Source organism: Embiotoca jacksoni, unplaced genomic scaffold (genome assembly GCF_022577435.1).
Source record: "Embiotoca jacksoni isolate LCO1_2020_lvr unplaced genomic scaffold, fEmbJac1.0.p SCAF_34, whole genome shotgun sequence".
Taxonomy (NCBI): domain Eukaryota; kingdom Metazoa; phylum Chordata; class Actinopteri; family Embiotocidae; genus Embiotoca; species Embiotoca jacksoni.
In genome coordinates, this window is record NW_027185386.1 from 2,944,080 (window position 1) to 2,961,035 (window position 16,956).

Below are 16,956 nucleotides of genomic sequence, written 5' to 3' on the forward strand. Positions count from 1 at the left end.
TCTGAGAGGGTCGGGCTCTGCGCTGCGGTGGATCAGTGAACTGTGTGAGGGGGCGGAGCCTATTCCACAGCTGTGGGTCTGACACGTCAGAAATCACAAATCTGAAGGAGGAGGAGTCTTCGGTGAAACCAGCGTCAGGTAGACAGGAAAGTTTTTATTCAAGAAACAGCTGATTTACAGACACCAGGACAGTCTGCAGGAAACCTCCACTTCCTGTCCAGGGTTAGTCGGTTTTAAGACCTGTTATACCTGATTTTAGACTGGTTTTAAAACTGGTTTTAGACTGGTTTTAAAACTGGTTTTAGACTGGTTTTAAAACTGGTTTTAAAACTGGTTTTAAAACTGGTTTTTAGACTGGTTTTAGAATGGTTTTAGACTGGTTTTAGAATGGTTTTAGACTGGTTTTAAAACTGGTTTTAGAATGGTTTTAGCTGGTTTTAGACTGGTTTTAGATGGTTTTAAGACTGGGTTTTGGCCCGGTACTTCCTGTGGGGTCAGAACCTTTTGTCCTGCAGCAGACTGTTTTTACAGAACCAGGAGTTGCTGCTGCTTCGTTTCACTCTTCGACTTTCTGCCTTTAAAGTTTGATTCAGAAACATGAAGCCAAGCCTCCAACAGGAAATAGTCACCACCGGTCGATGCTAAATATTGAAGCTGCCAGTCAGCTTTAAGCCTTCATCATCATCATCATCATGTGCTGCACATTTGTTCAGAGCTATTTTTGCTGCCGTTTATGAGGCGGAGCGGTGCGGAGAGGAGCGGCCCGGAGCCACTCGGCCCGCCGGTCTACTGCCACAAGAATGCACCGAGAGGAGGAGGAGGAAGAGGAGGAGCAGGAGCAGGAGGAGAAGGAGGCAGAGGAGGAAGAAGAGGAGGAGGAGGTTTTCTGCAGGAGTCTGCAGATTTGAGAGTTCTGGTTCTGGATCGGTTTCTCTGAGTCTGAAAAAGAATCTGCAGTAAAACATCTAAAATTATCCTGCGACAATCAGACGGTGATTACACGTCTGCAGGCGACGCCTCGCTCTTCGTCCTCCTCCTCCTCCTCCTCCTGATGATGAGGGATCAGCACATCGCTGTGGTCCGATGAAGGTCACACAGTGGAGCACTTTACTCTCCATTTTATAATCGGTAGGGACCAAAAACGGAGCTAAAAGCAGGTCAATGTTGGAAGTTTTCCTCAAATAATTATTTTGAAGTATTCTAAAATTTTCCCTTAATATTGACATTTTTGCGTAAAATTATTATATTGTTCTCATCATATTTTCATAGTTTTCTGAACTTTTCATATACATTAATTTCTGTTCTGTCAGCAGCACCTGATATTCAGAAATGTGTTCAGGTGTGACTTGGACATTAAGACTTGCATCGAGAATCAAGATTATTTTCTAAAAGTGGCTCCTACTGAGCTGCCAGTTTACTGATGAATGAAAAAAAATTGTGAGATAGTAACCCTTAACAGTAAATATTAAGGTAGTAATAGTAAATAGTAGAGGAGGAAGAAGAAGAAAAAGAAGAGGAGGAGGAGGTGGGGGGGTGGTGTTGTGTTGACGGAGGCTCTCGAGGCGTGGAGCAGCTCTCAGGAACAGAGCTGGGCCTCTTCTACACTTCCTCTCCAGCACTATTGTTCCTCAGAGCTGCAGCATCTTGTTGCACCACCCCCCCGCCCCCGTCACCTCCCCACCCACCCACACAGAGGAAACTACAAACTCACAACAGAGAAAGAGGAAAACCTCCTCCTCTCACTTTCTGAGCTTCTCCTCCTCTTTTCTTTTGTCTCGTCTCCAGACAAAATCCAGATTTAAAAACTCTCTATGCGGGTCGATAAATAAGTTCAGAGTGTTCCTGAATGCAGCACAGTGCTGCACACGGAAGATCAACAACCTTCAAGCTGGTACGTGAACATCAGCGATGTCACCGTGGAGAAACAGAAAACCTTCAACCCACCCGCTCACAGCCAAGTGTTCCTGAGCCCGTGCAGTGATTTCCACCGATTTCTCTCCAACACTGAGCTAGCATGTTGTCATGTTTGGAGAACCCCGTTGCCATGGCGCCACAGTTCAGTCGGTTTGTGTTCTCAGGATCTCAAAAGACGCAGCAAATGGACAGGAAACTGAAACAAAGTGACGAAGAGGGATGAAGAAGAGCACGCACACTAAAATCCAGCAGGGAGGGAAGGACAACGAGGGACAGGTGAACTTAATCAGGGGGCGGAGCCAACAATCACAAAGGACAGGAAGTGATGAAACAATGGGTGAGTCATTTCAAAATCAAACAGGAAGCACAAAACCCAGACAGACCCAGAGGATGAATCTAAACATTCCTAGAGACACGTTAAAGTAACGAAGACTTTTAAATGTCAACCGACGCTGTGGTCGCTCCAGAAGACGTTTCATCACCACTCTTTGGTTTCTGCTCCACAGCTGTTCCGTTAAGAGACAATTTTATGGGCAGACGAGAGCGGACTGATAACACCGACGTCACACTCGCAATGGAGCCGATAACACCGGCACCCCGGCTCGGCCCGGACCTCCTCCGACGCTCCGCTGGCTCCACGAGAATGTAAACAACATCTCTGCAGCCAATCAGCCGAGAGAATCTCACGTCTCCAAGAGGGCACGCAGAGTTTAACACCGAGACGTCCCGGAGGTACAAAAAGGAGCCTGAGCAGACAAAAGAAGGGGTTAAAAAAGCCCCATGGTTCACGAGAGTACTACGGTTTTATTTTGAAAAGAACTCAATGAAACAGCAGCAGCTCTGGTTTTCCTCCTCAGACGGGAAAATGAACCTCCAAGGTCCTGCAGACAAATCCAGGCGTTCGGCAGGTGATCCTCGACGCCCGACACGCCGCGTGTTTTAAACCGACGCCACGCGTGTGCGCCGAGAGGCTTCACGTCTCCGTTTCAAATCGGTTTCAGTTCGTGACAAACGAGAAAAAATACAAAACACAGAAACTGGATTTCTGCACGAATCACCTTTAACATTCTCCTGACAGAGGAACCAAGGGAACGTCCCAACACTCCCACTGACGACGTCGCTCTACGCACAACCGATGAAAACAACGATTGTGCGGTGGAAATCACCGCATGGGCTCAAACCTACAAAACGGCCGAATTCGAGCCGTGGAGCTACAACTAATCAATCTGCAGCTCTGATGAACGTCCCGGAGACGATTCGCCTCCAACCGCCGGGCGTTACGGTGCCTTTGCTGACTCGTCCGTTTCGGGGACTTCTAAAGTAAAAACAAAAAAACAGTGTAGTACACCCGTCCGTCCACTAGAGGACTAGAAGCCTCGTCTACGTATGAAAAGTACAGCAGCTTGTTAGCAACCAATTAAATTGGATTTAAACGTCTTTTATTCCTCAAAGAGCCTCAAAGGCACAAGCAAACGTTGTGTGTGTGTGTGTGTGTGTGTGTGTGTGTGTGTGTGTGTACATATTGTTCGGAGGATATGATCTCAGCTCCACACCTCTTCCTCTGCTCATGATGGACTTTTCCTCAAAACAAACCTCCATCGCTCTGAACCGTCACCGTACCAGAACCCCCCCCCTCCCACACACACACACACAACAACACACACACAGACACACAGACACACACACACACACACACACGTGACCGGGCATGTCTGGGTGCGGCGGACCGAGAAACATTACAGTAAGAGATAAGGTGTCAAAATGAAACGACAAAAACTCTGAAAAGCATTTTGTGTTTGTCGTGAAGTGAACATACAGGTTTTTAATTTTACAAAATTCACGCAATCCCCCCGCCCCAAAAAAAAAGCTGCCACTAAAATATATCTGTGATGTGGTGTTTTTAAAAAATTTAATCAAAAAATGAACTTAGATTTTATGTAGCGACATGTTTAACCTGCCGAAACAATCCGATTTTAATTTATAAACATTAAAGAGACCCCAGTTTATAAAAATATGAATAAATGTCATGACTTATTTGGTGGTCCACTTCTGATGACATCACCTTGTTGGTAAACACCTGGAACATTTTTTTTGTTTATGTTAAATCTGTTTTCACTTTTTGTAAAATGAATGATTAAAGAACTTTTTTCTTCTACTGTGTTTTCTGACTTTCTGTCGGAGTTCTCCCTACTGTCAGCCACGACGTTGCTGTTTCCACATTCTGTTTGAAGTCCCCTGAACGCCTCGCTGGTAAAAGCGCAGCCGAGTCTGAGCGCTCCTCTCAGAGGCTCCACATACCAGCGGCGTGACATCATCTGCTGCCCAGACAATAGCTGGCAGTCTGTCCGCTCCCAGCTTCAGGAGAGGAGGAAGAGGAGTAAGAGTAGGAGTAGGAGGAAGAGGAGGAGGAGGTAAGAAGAGGAGTAGGATGAGGAAGAGTAGGAGGGAAGTCCCGTTGCTCTGGTCTCACACTTTCAGCACAGTAACAACAAGCTGAGCTGCCTACTAACATCCTGACTGACTGACTGACAGACACACACAGTCACGTCAGAGGTCATCAGTCAGACAGACGACGGCCTTCACTAACAGCTCAGAATGAGCACACAGCGAAGCAGCAAAGCATGCTGGGATCTCAGCTCCGGTATCACTCACAGCTCCAAACTCACGACCCGTTCAGCTGCAAAAACAGAACCGTATATTTTGGTGTATTTAAGGTGTATTTATCAGATTAGATTTTACAGTACAAACAGCAGAAAGACGTCAAAGTGTGGGACTCCTTCAAAATAAAAGATGAGGTTCAGTTTAAAGTCTGCAGTCATTGGAGAGAAGCCGACGATCGGTCCTTTGATCAATAATCAATAACTGGTTATGTCATCAAATGAAGTCGGTTTGATGTTGGACAAAGAAAAAGATGAGCTGCTCATCAAATATGTACGAGGAGGTTTATGAATGAGTCGCTTTCTGTGTGTGTGTGTGTGTGTGTGTGTGTGTGTGTGTGTGTGTGTGTGTGTGTGTGTGTGTGTCAGTCATGTGACCTCTAAGCTTCTCAGATAAAAAGCAAAGACTTCAGCTGGAGAGTCACAAAAGGAGAAAAACCAACAGAGAGGAGACGTTACATAACGGAGCGAATAAAGAAAACCTGCAGCAGCATCACTCTGCTGCACGCACACACACACACACACACACACACACACACACACACACACACACTCAGTATATACACAACATGGATGAGACATCGCCTCCAACCAGACTCAGGTTTTCATTTAAAGCCTCCACAGTGTGCAGGAGGAGCGCTGACGAAGCTGAGCGCGCTCAGTAGCTGCTCCTTCCAGAGGAGTGAAGAGCAGCGGTTCAGGAGGCTGAGTGGACCTGAAACTGAGGTAAACACCCCCAAAACCAGACCAGAAGGAGACCGGTCCCAGCGGGTCAGAACCTTCGGAGAGAAGTCTTTCAGACATCAGAGGGCTTCATCAACATCTGAAGTTAAAGGAGTTCATTTGTGCTGATGTTGAGGAGCTGCAGGAGACGGACGTTCACTGTTTATAAAAAGTGTTCGTAGCTTCCAGGTCTGAAAAATGAGGTCGATGCAGAAGTGCTAAGCTGGTGAGCTGCAATACCAGCGAGTGCCACTAGAGGTCGGCTCCAAAAAGCCTCCAGCTCCATAGACTCCCATTCAACTTCTCTCATCAAATCCAAAGTGAATAAAATGTGTCCATCAGTTATCTCGGTGTTGTTAGCTAAAGTCACTCCTTATTAGTTTTCTGGAGGTCCATCTGAAAATAATCCCTCATTCATTAGAAAAGAAGATTCAAAAAGACCTGTTTTTGGGGGCGTGTCTGTTTGATTGACAGGCCTGTGGTGCAGTCAGGTCGGTGGGCGGGACTTCGTATCATCAAGGTTTCTAATCAGATCAGTCTGAAGTTAAAGAGTAAAATCAGAGTGAGACCTCCTTCCTTCTCGGACCAGAACCTGACATCCGGCGGCCCTCAGGGGCCCCCGGTCCCAACACTCAGAGCTTTGTAACCCTCCGTACAGGCTGCAGACAACCTGATTAAACATTTAGCACCTGGACGGCAGAGTCGACAGACAAACACCATCAGCTGGAACTCTGAACGTCTCTCTGGAAGGTTTCAGCACGTTCCCTCCGATCTGTCCGGTCCGGAGGACGGAAGGAACCGCCGTCCGGCCCGCATCAGCTCAAGTTAAGAGATTTGATCACGTGATTTCTCTCCAGAACCAGAACCCTCCACCACTCAGAGGACTTCTGAACCTGCTGACGAACATCCGCTCAGACGTCTGAAACCCGGAGCAGGTGTGAAGTGTTCCACCTGACGGCAGCAGCAGAGTAAAATCCTCCAAAATCTGACGGGACTTCTGCAGCAGCGCTCGACTCAGCCGATTGGCTGAGAACGGTTTAAACCCAAACTCATGAATTAAACATCCGCCGGTGTGAGACTGTGCTAGGAGGGACGGGTGGGTGTTAGTCGCCCTTCCCCACCCCCACCCCCCAAGCTCCTCTCCACCCCCCCACCCTCCCCTCCCCTCAGCTCTGTTTTGTTTCGCCTCCCAACGGCCGGCCTTTCAGACAGACGACGGGTTTACGAGGCTCCAATAATGAAACGCTGATGAGCTCCAGCTCCAAACATCGCCGTGGCGACGCCTCCTGCGGCACACTTTTGTCATAATAAGACAGATGGCCATGTTATCGTCCAGGGAGGCTTAAAATGTCTGGAGCCCACCAAACTCCATGCACTTTTTAAGAGATTTGAAATTCAGAAATTCATTTCAGTTTGTTTCAGCTGATTATTGATTATTGATTGTTATGGGAGGAGATCAGGAGTTATATGGAACGAGACAATAAAATAAATTGGATCTAAATGAATTTAAAATGTGAATTAAATATGCAAGAATGATGTTACGCAACTTTAGAAGAAGAGCTAAAGGTCGCGACCCTGAGAATCCCTCCAGGATTTCATTGTGATTGTTGTGACCAAGATGTTGGATTCTGTGGCGTCTTTTCTCTACAATTTCTATGTAATTTGAAGAGTTTTTGCATTAAAATTGCAGAAATTAGGAAACATTGCAAGAAAAGAAAATGTATAAAATAAATGGTAAAAAAAAAAAAATTGTAACCACATCCCTGATAAAGTAAATGTGACGTATCTTTCCAGAACAGACAGTCTGTGAATGTAATATAGAAAACAAAGGTTACATGTGCCTTCAAAATAAGAGCTTTAAATGCTTTTTAAATCACATTCATTCAACACTAAAACAAAATTCAGTCTTTTACAGCTGGAAGTGTGGATAAAACTCATTTAACATGTTCCTCGTTCCCATCATAAAGACCACATTCCCACAAACCCCGTTACTTCCTGTTGTTGCGGTTCACAAACAGCACTTTGTTTTGATGGTGAGAAGGGGGCGGAGCCTTGACGGTTGGAAATTGTTTTATTTTGAAAGGAGACTTTATGATGTCATACTTTCAGCTGAATTTCTGTTCACGATGTTTTGTTTTTTTTGTTTGTTTTTTTAAATCACAGGAATTTTGACAAAATTATAAGATAGCTGTAAATATTGTTGATATCATTTGAATCAGCGTTAATGATTTCGATCACTAGACTTCCCGTACGTGTAAATATAAAAGATTAGAGATGAGGAGTCATCTGTGACTCCCGACATGAGCGGTTTAACTGTGGGTCAGCAGAGCAGCCGGGTGGCAGTGAGCCGACTGTAAACAATGAGATTCCTCAGCATCAGATAAAGACAGCCGGACCCCCCCCCCCCCCACACACACACACACCCACTATAACCCCCCCGCCCAGTACTATAATTCCTCTTAATCCCGGCCCGGCACCATCTGGGAGTTCCTTGTGATCTGGGTGACAGCGGTCGGGGGTGCCGGGTGACACCGGAGCAGCAGATGTCGGGGAGGACGGGCGGGGGGTGGTGGGGTAGAGGGGGGGATAATAAAGTCTGGTTCTGACCCGATAAAGAGCTTCAGGAGCCTCCGGGTATACACCGAAAACAAGCTCGTTCACACACACACTGTGACAATAGGGCGTGTCCAGGTGTAGAACAAAAGGTGGAGTCATGTGACGGACTGCAGGACGTCCCCGAGGGACGGGGGGGGGGGGGTTAGCCTCTATTTGTTCACGTTACGGAGAATAAAGTTTGACGAACTATCGATCGGCGGGTTCTTGTTTGCTGTCCGGTGTTGGATGTTCTGACGCGTCGCTGAATCACTGAGGTACCGAAGAAAACCTAAAAACATGAAGAATCCCGGGCAACCTCTGAACCGCTCTGAAGTGTACGCTTCTTATTCTGGGAATGTTTCTGCACTTCCAAGTATATTTATGATGTCATATCTTATCAACGCCTTGAGATTTAAGTAACAGGGTCATGCAAAGCGAGTGATGCATTATGGGTCATGATTAGCCTTGATGTTGCTAGGCTAGCAGGTTTCTTCATGTATATTGATGCCCCCCCCCCCCTCCCAACCTCCCACCCTCAGGTGTACTCACTGTTCCTGTTGGTCTTCAGTTTGGACAGCAGCTTCTGAGTGGACAGCAGGTCTCCACTCTTCACCGCCTGCAGCAGGTCCTGCTCCTTCCCCATGATGCTCCCTCCTCCTCCTCTTCCTCCTCGTAGTCCCAACCGGCGTCTCAGAGAGTCCCGCCTCCTCCTCAGAGCGTCATGCTGAGCCCGGAGACGTGGCCCCGCCTACAGGTGAGACCTCCACTTCCTCCTCTGCTGCTCGATGCTCCTGCTCAAACGTTCCTCCTCTTCGTCCTTCACTGTGAGGAAGATATTTCCGGGGGGTGGGTGGGGGGGAAGGGGGTTGGGGGGGAGGGGTGGGGTGGGGCTTATAGGGCTCCAGCAGACTGAGAGGAGGAGGTGATGTGGTTCCACTGAGAACCTGAGATGGAACACAAACCAGAGAACCACAAGAGTTCACGTTAAAGAGGAGTTCAGACTGAGACCATCAGTGGACGGAGACGGAGATGATGACCTCAACTCAGGTCTGAGGGGACAGTTCTGCAGGGTTCAGATCGGATCTGCAGACAAAAAGGTTCCCTCAGATTTATTAAAGGTTCCTTCAGATTTATTAAAGGTTCCTTCAGATTCATTAAAGGTTCCCTCAGATTCATTAAAATAAATAAATTATTCATCATAAATAATGTGAGATTGTCGGACGTCCTCGCGGTTCCCTCTCAGGTGACTCTGACACGCCTGTCCAGGTGAGCCGAGAGGTAACGCTCGATTTAACAAACCCCTGCTGTGTAAACACCGACAGGAGCAACTGACTGATTTCACTTTCAGAGAAGAGCAGCCCTCGGTGGAGTCACCTGACGCTCAGCCTCGATGACAGCCACCCCCCTCCCCCTTCTTCCCCCCCCCCCACCCTTCCTGCCCCGCTCTGCCTCCCCCAGGGCACAGTGCAGATGATGTGGCCTCGCCTCGAATCCCTTTAACGGCGGGACGGGACACTTAAAGTCTTCCAGCCCAGTGGCCCCGGGTCGACTCACACAGGAGGAAGCTAGTCAGCGTTCCTGAACACATCACCGCTGACAGCCCTGACCTCTGACCCTCTGCAAGGAAAACAGCCTCCTAAAACCGTTTCCACACAAACAGAAGCAGTGTTTTTGGGGGGTGGGGAGTGTTCTGGATCTCAGGGTCCAGCCCAGTCCAGCCCGGTCCAGCCCGGTCCTGCTCCGCCTTCCTGCTTCCTTCATTACATAACCAGGCAGCCACAGAGGAGCACGGGGCGTTCGCAGGCCTGTCAGTCCCATTTACACCCATCACGTCCCGGCTTTCTTCCACCTCCCTCGGGCGTTTTGTATTCTCACTGCGTTCATGACAAGAGGAACAATACACACACATTTCAACTGTGACACTGCAGGGACTCCGGGGTCCCAGCGAGGAGGCTCACAGTGGGATAAATAAATCATTTTATTGCTCAAAAACAACAATCACTTGACATTTATCTGTCTGAAGTGAAGTCAGTCTGTGATCAGTGTGAAGCTGTTCACACTCTGTAATTAAAAGACATTAGAAAATCTGAAAATTGCAGAGACTTCCATCTTGATCTGGATCAGTGTATGCTCTTTTCTTTGATATAAAAATTCTGTCAGGCCAGACTCCGTTGGAAAAAAATGCTAATTCTGTATAACCTTGCTCATCAACCACACAGAACAAACATGTGAGACATGATTCCAAGTTTCTCTGAATAAATCAGAGTCACTCTTTAATCCGGGACTCTTCACGCTCGTTCAAACGCTACTTAATTTGTGGTAAATTAGGCTCATTAGGGGCGATGATCTGGTGACCACACGTATGCTGGTGTATAACTGATTTAAAAAGAGCTCTTCCGTGATGTAAACCTGCGCCGAACTGAAGGCCGTTTCCAAAATAAGAAGAAAAGTCTATTAGTGTTTTAACGGAAATAGAACTTTCGTGCAAACAACACCGAATTAAAGAAATGTGAAAGGACTTCGGCGGTAAACTCAAACCGCACCGGAGAAAAGTGGCACATCGCGGCAGGAGTCTGGTATGTAAACACACCGGAGGAGCCTCGCCGTCACCGACCTTTGGACGGTATTTACTTCACGGTGTAATAGTAGTGGTATTCCCGAATTTGCGCCCGTTAACGGACTAACACTCACTTCAAACAGGACGTACCTTTATGGTGAAGCCCGTCGGGGAGTTTCCTGCTCCTGAACTTTGACGGACCACGGTGGCAGTTCGTCGGTAGACTGCGAGGGGCTGAAAAAGAAACGTTATTCCCGGTGAAAATATTCCAGAAAAGTCCCGTTTCCGTTGGTTTTTAAAAGCTCCCGGGAGTGTTGCGCTATTTTTTTAATCCGCACGAAGAGTGAAAACATGAATGACGTGATTTTTTACGACTTTTGGGACTTTCTACGACACTTTGTCCGCTCGCGCTCCTCCAGCTTTTCCCTCCTCTCCCTGAATGCCACACTCTCTCCGCCGGATTTCTCCCGGAGCTCCGCACGGCGTCAAGGCGCCCTGAACGCAACACACGGTTTCCTGAGAGGACTTTCAAAATAAACGTGACAAATGGACACATGATGCCACATTTCTCGTGTTGTGTGTGTATCGTGTGTTTTAACGACGTCTTTTCAATGTAAAAAATAATCAGACAGAATTTGATTAACTTAAAAAAAAATGTTTGTGCTAATTTCAAGTTGACTCAAAATATCTAAGTTTTATTTTCAGACGCATTTTATAATTTATAAACATGCTAATAAATAATAACTTGAACTGATGAATTGATGAGAGTTGACTCAACTCATTAAAATACAGTTTGAAAGAAAACAAAACTTGAATGCTAGCATCTGTCTATCAATTTATAATGAATAAAACTATTTAAAATCTTAAATTTATGAAACTAGCAGTTTCACTTATTGTTCAACTTGAGTTCACACTTTTTTAGGCAGCAAGAGAACTTATATTTCTAAGTTGAACAAATTTAATTGAGAGAAATGTAACAATGTTAGTCATGCTTTTATTTTATCTCTCATCTCTCATCTACTTCCTGTTTTGTTTAGGCTCTCCTTTGCTTCCATAATGGAATATTAGTGTCCCTCCCACTGCATTAATCTCTGTTCTTCTATAGAAAGGGGGGTCACATTTTAAATCTTATTCCTTATATGTAATAAAAACAAATAACAATAAACATGTGACATTTTATTTGCTTTAACTTCAGAGATGAAGAAACTATTTTTTTAAACTAATTTCCGTCCGCTTGGTTCCATTTAATGTTCAAAAACCTAACCCATCCAATAAGGTATCATCAGAGAGGTGTTTCCATCTATAGAAGCCCAGTAGCGCTTCCATTTTAATTATTATAACAACAATATATTCAAACAGTACAAAATCAATTCAAATGACAAAACACCAATTGTTACACGTGGCATAAAAACAATAAACACAACAAACGTCTTGTAGGTAAACATGAGTGGTGGTTTGAAGGGAAAGAAAAACCTCCTGGATTATAATCTGACCTCGGACATTAAAGAAAAACCTCCTGGATTATAATCTGACCTCGGACATTAAAGAAAAACCTCGTGGATTATAATCCGACATCAGACATTAAAAAAAAAACCTCCTGGGTTATAATATGACCTCGAACATTAAAATGCTTTTTTTCATTTCAAACAGTTTAAAATTCTGTTCACTAAAACATTTAAATGTAAAACAAACTCACCGCCTTCATTCGACCATTCCCCGCCCTCCTTTATTAGCCCCGCCTCCTATGTCAGCTCCCCACCCTCCTTTATTAGCCCTGCCTCCTCCTTCTTGCTCCCCGCCCTCCTCTGGTACAACTTGATGACCCTCTGCCGGTGCAGCGCCTCCCACAGGCGGTTCTCCAGCCGCATGTCGTGGTTTGAGTAGAAGCGCAGAGGCCTCTTCACCGAGTCGTAGTAATGATTGGAGAAGGAGGCGTAGTTCCTGGTGATGAAGCCATAAGCAGAAACCTGCAGCACAAACACAATCAGCTCTTACACGCTGGCATCATTTTCCTGTTTCAGTTTTTCACCATTTAAAGCAGCAGAATTTTCTGTTATCAGCTCCTGTTTGCAGGTACGTCACACACGTGCAGACAACTATCGCTGAAACACCGTGAGACTGAAGAAAACCGAAAAACATGACAATTCTCAGGTAACTTCTGCAGCCGTGAAGACACAATGTTTTCTCTGTGATTTCTGAGGAGATTTATTTACGTTTTTTAAGAGGAACTTTAATACAACGATGTTGTCAGAAAATATGAATTGCAGTGAATCCCAAACTAATAGTTTCATGTCTGTGAGTTCAGATGTGGCAGTGAGGTACGGTGGCCCTGAGGGTCAAAACATAAAAACAATCCACAAAACACAAAAAAAAAAAAAAAAAAAAAAAAAAAAGTTCCAAAACAATACAACAGTATACAAAACTCAATAACTTGTCGGAAAACCTCCCAAAAAATTCACGCAAAAAATATTTGCAAAACGCACAAATATTTCACAAAACACGTTTTACAAAATAAGAGGGGAGAGAGTATAAATTATGTGAAATGTACATTCTGCAAAATATTTCTGTGTGTGTGTGTGTGTGTGTGTGTCTCACCTCGTCACAGGTGTGTATGGCGGTCAGCAGCATCACAGCTCCGGTGGATGGCATGTACATGTGAGCAGTCTTGACATTGGTGAGCAGAGGAGACTCCAGGAAACTGAAACACAATCAATGAATCAATGAATCAATCAATGAATCAATCAATCAATCAATCAATCATGTGTTCTTTACCTGTGAGTCAGGTAGTTGATGAATTCTGGATGAAGCAGTTTGAAGCTTTCAGGTGATCTGTGGCCAAAATATTTCGAAGGTCTGTGGGAGGAAACATCTGGATAAACAAACTAACTAACAAACAACAACAACAACAACATCCTCCCTCAGAGCAGTAAGATCGCCTGCTAAGTGAAGCTCCTGAATGTTTGAGGACACGCTGCCATCTGCAGGACAATCAGAGAATTACAGGACAAACTGATTGATGAAGAGCTGCAGGAGTTTTAAACAGACCTTCAGGCTGCAGGAAGAACTCTGGTGTGTTACCAAAATAAAAGTCATGGTAGAAATATAACATCATAAACTTACCTAAAAAGGAAGCTTTTGGGACTTTTTTTTTTAGAAATTTTAGAAATAAAAAAATTATTTAATGAATCATTTCATCAGCAGATTCATCTGTAATAAAAATAATCATTGGTTGAAAACTTGTATGAAAAAAAAAAGACCTCCAACGATAAAATCTGTTTCTATATTAACGTCTGAGTATCAGTCATCCTGCAGCTCCTTGATTCTGATTGGACGAGACACCAACTCACCTGTCTCCTCTGTCTCTACCTGAGACGACGGTACGCCCCCGAAGAGCCGCTGACATCATCACGTAGTCTCTGAGGTCCACCGGGATGAAGATGTACCGGGTGTCCTGCGCGCGCACGCACGCGCGCACACACACACACACACACACACACACACACACACAGGTGAGCTCTGGTGTCGGCCCCTGCAGGTCGGGCTCTCGGCTCTCGGCTCTCACCGGACTCTGAGGGACCTTGGTGAACCCGTCCCGTCGGTACCACCTCAGCGCGTGTTTCATGGTGTTGGTGGTGAAACCGTAGAAAGACGTCTTCGTCCCCACGTCGTCCTCAAACCCTCGGATCACCGCCCCGTTCATCCTGACACACAGGAAGTAGCATCATGGTACAACGTTTAATACGTTTAATCAACTTCTATCTGAAGTTTGATTTGTTTAAATTAAGTTTGATGGGTTGAAGGTAAATCAATAAACCAATAACTCCTCCCCCCCCACGACAGGAAGTGACCGTAGTGAAACAGGAAGCTCACCTGAAGACAAAGTTGTGGCCGTCGATGCTCTTCCCCTGACCCGACCCGCGCAGGATCCCCCCGTTTCCCACCACGGCGCAGCGGACACACCTGCCAGGTGAGCCGCGACGGATGAGGAGGGGGCTGCCGAGGAGGGGGAGGGTCGACTGGAGGACTGAGGAGGAAGAGGAGGGTGATGAGGAAGAGGAAGAAGAGGAGGAAGAGGAGGGTGAGGAAGGTCGGTCAGAGAGCAGCAGCTGTCGTCGTGACAACCCTCCGACTTCGACCAAAATGCTGTTCTGGAGTAAACCTGTCGCCAGGTGCCGTGGCTTCACGTTACCGTGACAACAGAACTTCTACGTTACAGTCACAGTGAGACGGCAGCGCCACCATGAGGTCGAACTGGAAACAACGTAACTGCAGTGTACCGTTGACAGGAAGTCCCGCCCAGCCGTACGGAGGCGGCTGGTTCTTCAGCCGCTCCGCGGCCGGTTCCGAGAGACTTCGGGCCCACTGGAGGACCGGCACCGAGAACCGGAACCTGGACCTGAGGCGGTGGTCTCTCCTCACCGCCTTCCTCAGGGAGCACGCAGCTTCTGTCCGCATCTTCTCCACGAACAGGAAGCAGGAAGCAGCAAACAGAAAGCGGTAAACAGGAAGCAGGCGACTCCTTTTACACATTTTAAGATGTTATCATGAAGACATTGAGATACATTTTTAATAATAATCATCAGTTTTCTGTTTCTTTTGTTTCTTTTCTGTGTGAATCTCTGATAATAAAAAGTCTTATTCAAACAGCTGCTGCTGAAACTCACCTCTTCTTCATCATCTTCCTCTTCCTCCCACCAAGCTGCTGCCTTCATCCTCCAGCTCACCTGAACCTCGTCTGCCGGCTCAGTGCTGCCACCTGCTGCCTGCTGACTGAACGCACACAGACAGGAAATGAGTTCAAAACTTATTTTTCTTTTAAAGACTTAAAAGATGTTTATTTTTAAAAAAAAATTCAATTCGACAAAAGAAAGCAACATATTTCCATAAAGATGTAAATAAGAAAGTAAAATATAGAATAAAATTAAAATTTCTCTTCAGTTGTTCCTCTGTTCGTTGTTTGTTGCTTATCGGACTCACCTGCTGGACCTCCTGAAGAACACGGAGCTGATGATGAAACAGGAAGCCCCCAGCAGCAGGAGGACCCACTTCCTGGGGGGCAGCCGCATGACTCAGCTTCAATCAAACCGACCTGCTGTTGTTTACACAGTGAGTCAGCAGCGCGAGGGGGCGGGGCCAGAAAGAATGAAAAATAAGACAACAGAAAGAAAAACACCGATTAACTGTCCGGAGACATCAAAAGAAAATTGTGAAGAGAATCACAGCTCACCTGCCCGTTCTCACCTGTTGACACACAAAATGACAGAATATTTTTTTACTCTCAGGCTGAAACATGAGGAAGAGGGAAAACTGGTTTTCTGCTGGAAGCGACCACTGCAGGAGGCCGAACACACCTGTCCTGATGTCATCGAAGGGGGCGGGGTCAGAACCGTGCTTACATTTGAGGTTAATTAAACACTGAACTTCCCCTTTGTTGTTTTATTTATTGATGTTGTTCAGTGTTTGTATGTTTTAAATAATCGGAAATATAAACTTCTAATAAACATTTTATTTGTTAAAAAGTCTTTGACTCACCTGGAGAGGTGGAAAAATCAGCCTGAATGTCGTCCCACCTGTTTCTGCCCATCATCAACCTGAAAGCAGGAAATGTTTCTCTATTTGAATTTTAACATCTGCAGCTCGTCGGTCTTTGAGCTTCATGAATCCTGAACTCTGATCCGTTCTTGATAATAAAAACTGCAGGTTTTCTACTCAGATGTTTTTTAGAAGTCAGATATTTAGAGGATCCCGTTTGATGACAAAACTGAAACTGAAAAACTCTTTTGGACCATTTGTAAACAGATTCATGTTTTTAGGTCAGATTCAGACATTTAATCACATGAAGATCAAATGAGATTTGGAGCAGAATTTGGGACGAATTTGACTTCATACTGATGTTAAAACTAAGTTCAACCATCAGTGACGTCGCCCGGTGGTTTGTGATCGTTACGAAGCTTCCTGTTCAGATTCTGTCCGTCACCATCTTGGTAGTTCGGAGCAGTTTGGAGCAGGAAGTGACCATATTTGGACGAGCTGGGAGAGGAGCCAGCGGTGGATCTGACTGATCTGATCGGAAATCTGACGATACTACTTCCCACCCATCGATAGCTGAAATCTGACTGCACCACATGCCTGTCAATCAAACAGACACACCCCCCCAAAAACAGGTCTTCTTGAATCTTCTTTTCTAATGAATGAGGGATTATTTTCAGATGGACCTCCAGAAAACTAATAAGAAGGAGTGACTTTAGCTAACAACACCGAGATAACTGATGGACACATTTTATTCACTTTGGATTTGATGAGAGAAGTTGAATGGGAGTCTACGGAGCCGGATTTGGAGCCGACCTCTAGTGGCACTTGGTGGTATTGCAGCTTTAAGACACTTCTGCATCGGAACCATTTTTTCAGACCTGAATGTTGTTTAAATAAATGAAATTCTGTCGTAAAACTGAAGAAATTATTTAAATTAGGACCCATGTGACAGAAAATCTGGAACAGAGACAACATGGC

General features: G+C 45.7%; 2 protein-coding genes across 6 annotated transcripts in view; both read right to left on the reverse strand.

Annotated features, from left to right (window-relative positions):
• LOC138207871 (caskin-2-like) overlaps nucleotides 1-10,870 on the reverse strand; it is a 30,057-nt gene extending 19,187 nt beyond the window's left edge. For all 3 annotated transcript variants that reach the window (XM_069165438.1, XM_069165437.1, XM_069165436.1), the window contains exons 1-2: nucleotides 10,597-10,870; nucleotides 8,439-8,833 (exon numbers count right to left, since the gene is read on the reverse strand). In XM_069165438.1, the coding sequence (XP_069021539.1) occupies nucleotides 8,439-8,532 (94 nt within the window). In that variant the 5' untranslated portion in view covers nucleotides 8,533-8,833; nucleotides 10,597-10,870. The remainder of the gene's footprint in view (nucleotides 1-8,438; nucleotides 8,834-10,596) is intronic.
• Nucleotides 10,871-11,739: 869 nt separating this feature from the next.
• Nucleotides 11,740-15,773, reverse strand: st6galnac2 (ST6 (alpha-N-acetyl-neuraminyl-2,3-beta-galactosyl-1,3)-N-acetylgalactosaminide alpha-2,6-sialyltransferase 2). 3 transcript variants are annotated; one of them, XM_069165400.1, is made up of 10 exons: nucleotides 15,688-15,773; nucleotides 15,424-15,538; nucleotides 15,111-15,216; nucleotides 14,724-14,901; nucleotides 14,317-14,470; nucleotides 14,009-14,147; nucleotides 13,794-13,897; nucleotides 13,219-13,299; nucleotides 13,042-13,144; nucleotides 11,740-12,413 (listed from the first exon to the last, which is right to left on the reverse strand). In XM_069165400.1, exons 2-10 carry the CDS (start codon nucleotides 15,510-15,512, stop codon nucleotides 12,189-12,191), a joined length of 1,179 nt encoding a protein of 392 aa, XP_069021501.1. In that variant the 5' UTR covers nucleotides 15,513-15,538; nucleotides 15,688-15,773; the 3' UTR covers nucleotides 11,740-12,188. The 3 variants fall into 3 exon arrangements, with proteins under 3 accessions (XP_069021501.1, XP_069021498.1, XP_069021500.1); XM_069165397.1 differs by having other exon boundaries at nucleotides 13,794-14,147; XM_069165399.1 differs by lacking the exon at nucleotides 15,688-15,773 and adding an exon at nucleotides 15,674-15,687 and having other exon boundaries at nucleotides 13,794-14,147.
• Nucleotides 15,774-16,956: the final 1,183 nt, after the last annotated feature.

Bases quoted from the DNA above. Each gene is read 5' to 3' on its own strand.
- st6galnac2 (XM_069165397.1), bottom strand. From the start codon at position 15,512: ATGCGGCTGCCCCCCAGGAAGTGGGTCCTCCTGCTGCTGGGGGCTTCC. The intron at 13,145-13,218 runs GTAAAGAACACA...ATTGTGTTTCAG, and splicing joins ATCAACTACCTGACTCACAG to TTTCCTGGAGTCTCCTCTGC. The intron at 12,414-13,041 runs GTGAGACACACA...TTTGTGCTGCAG, and splicing joins CCATACACACCTGTGACGAG to GTTTCTGCTTATGGCTTCAT.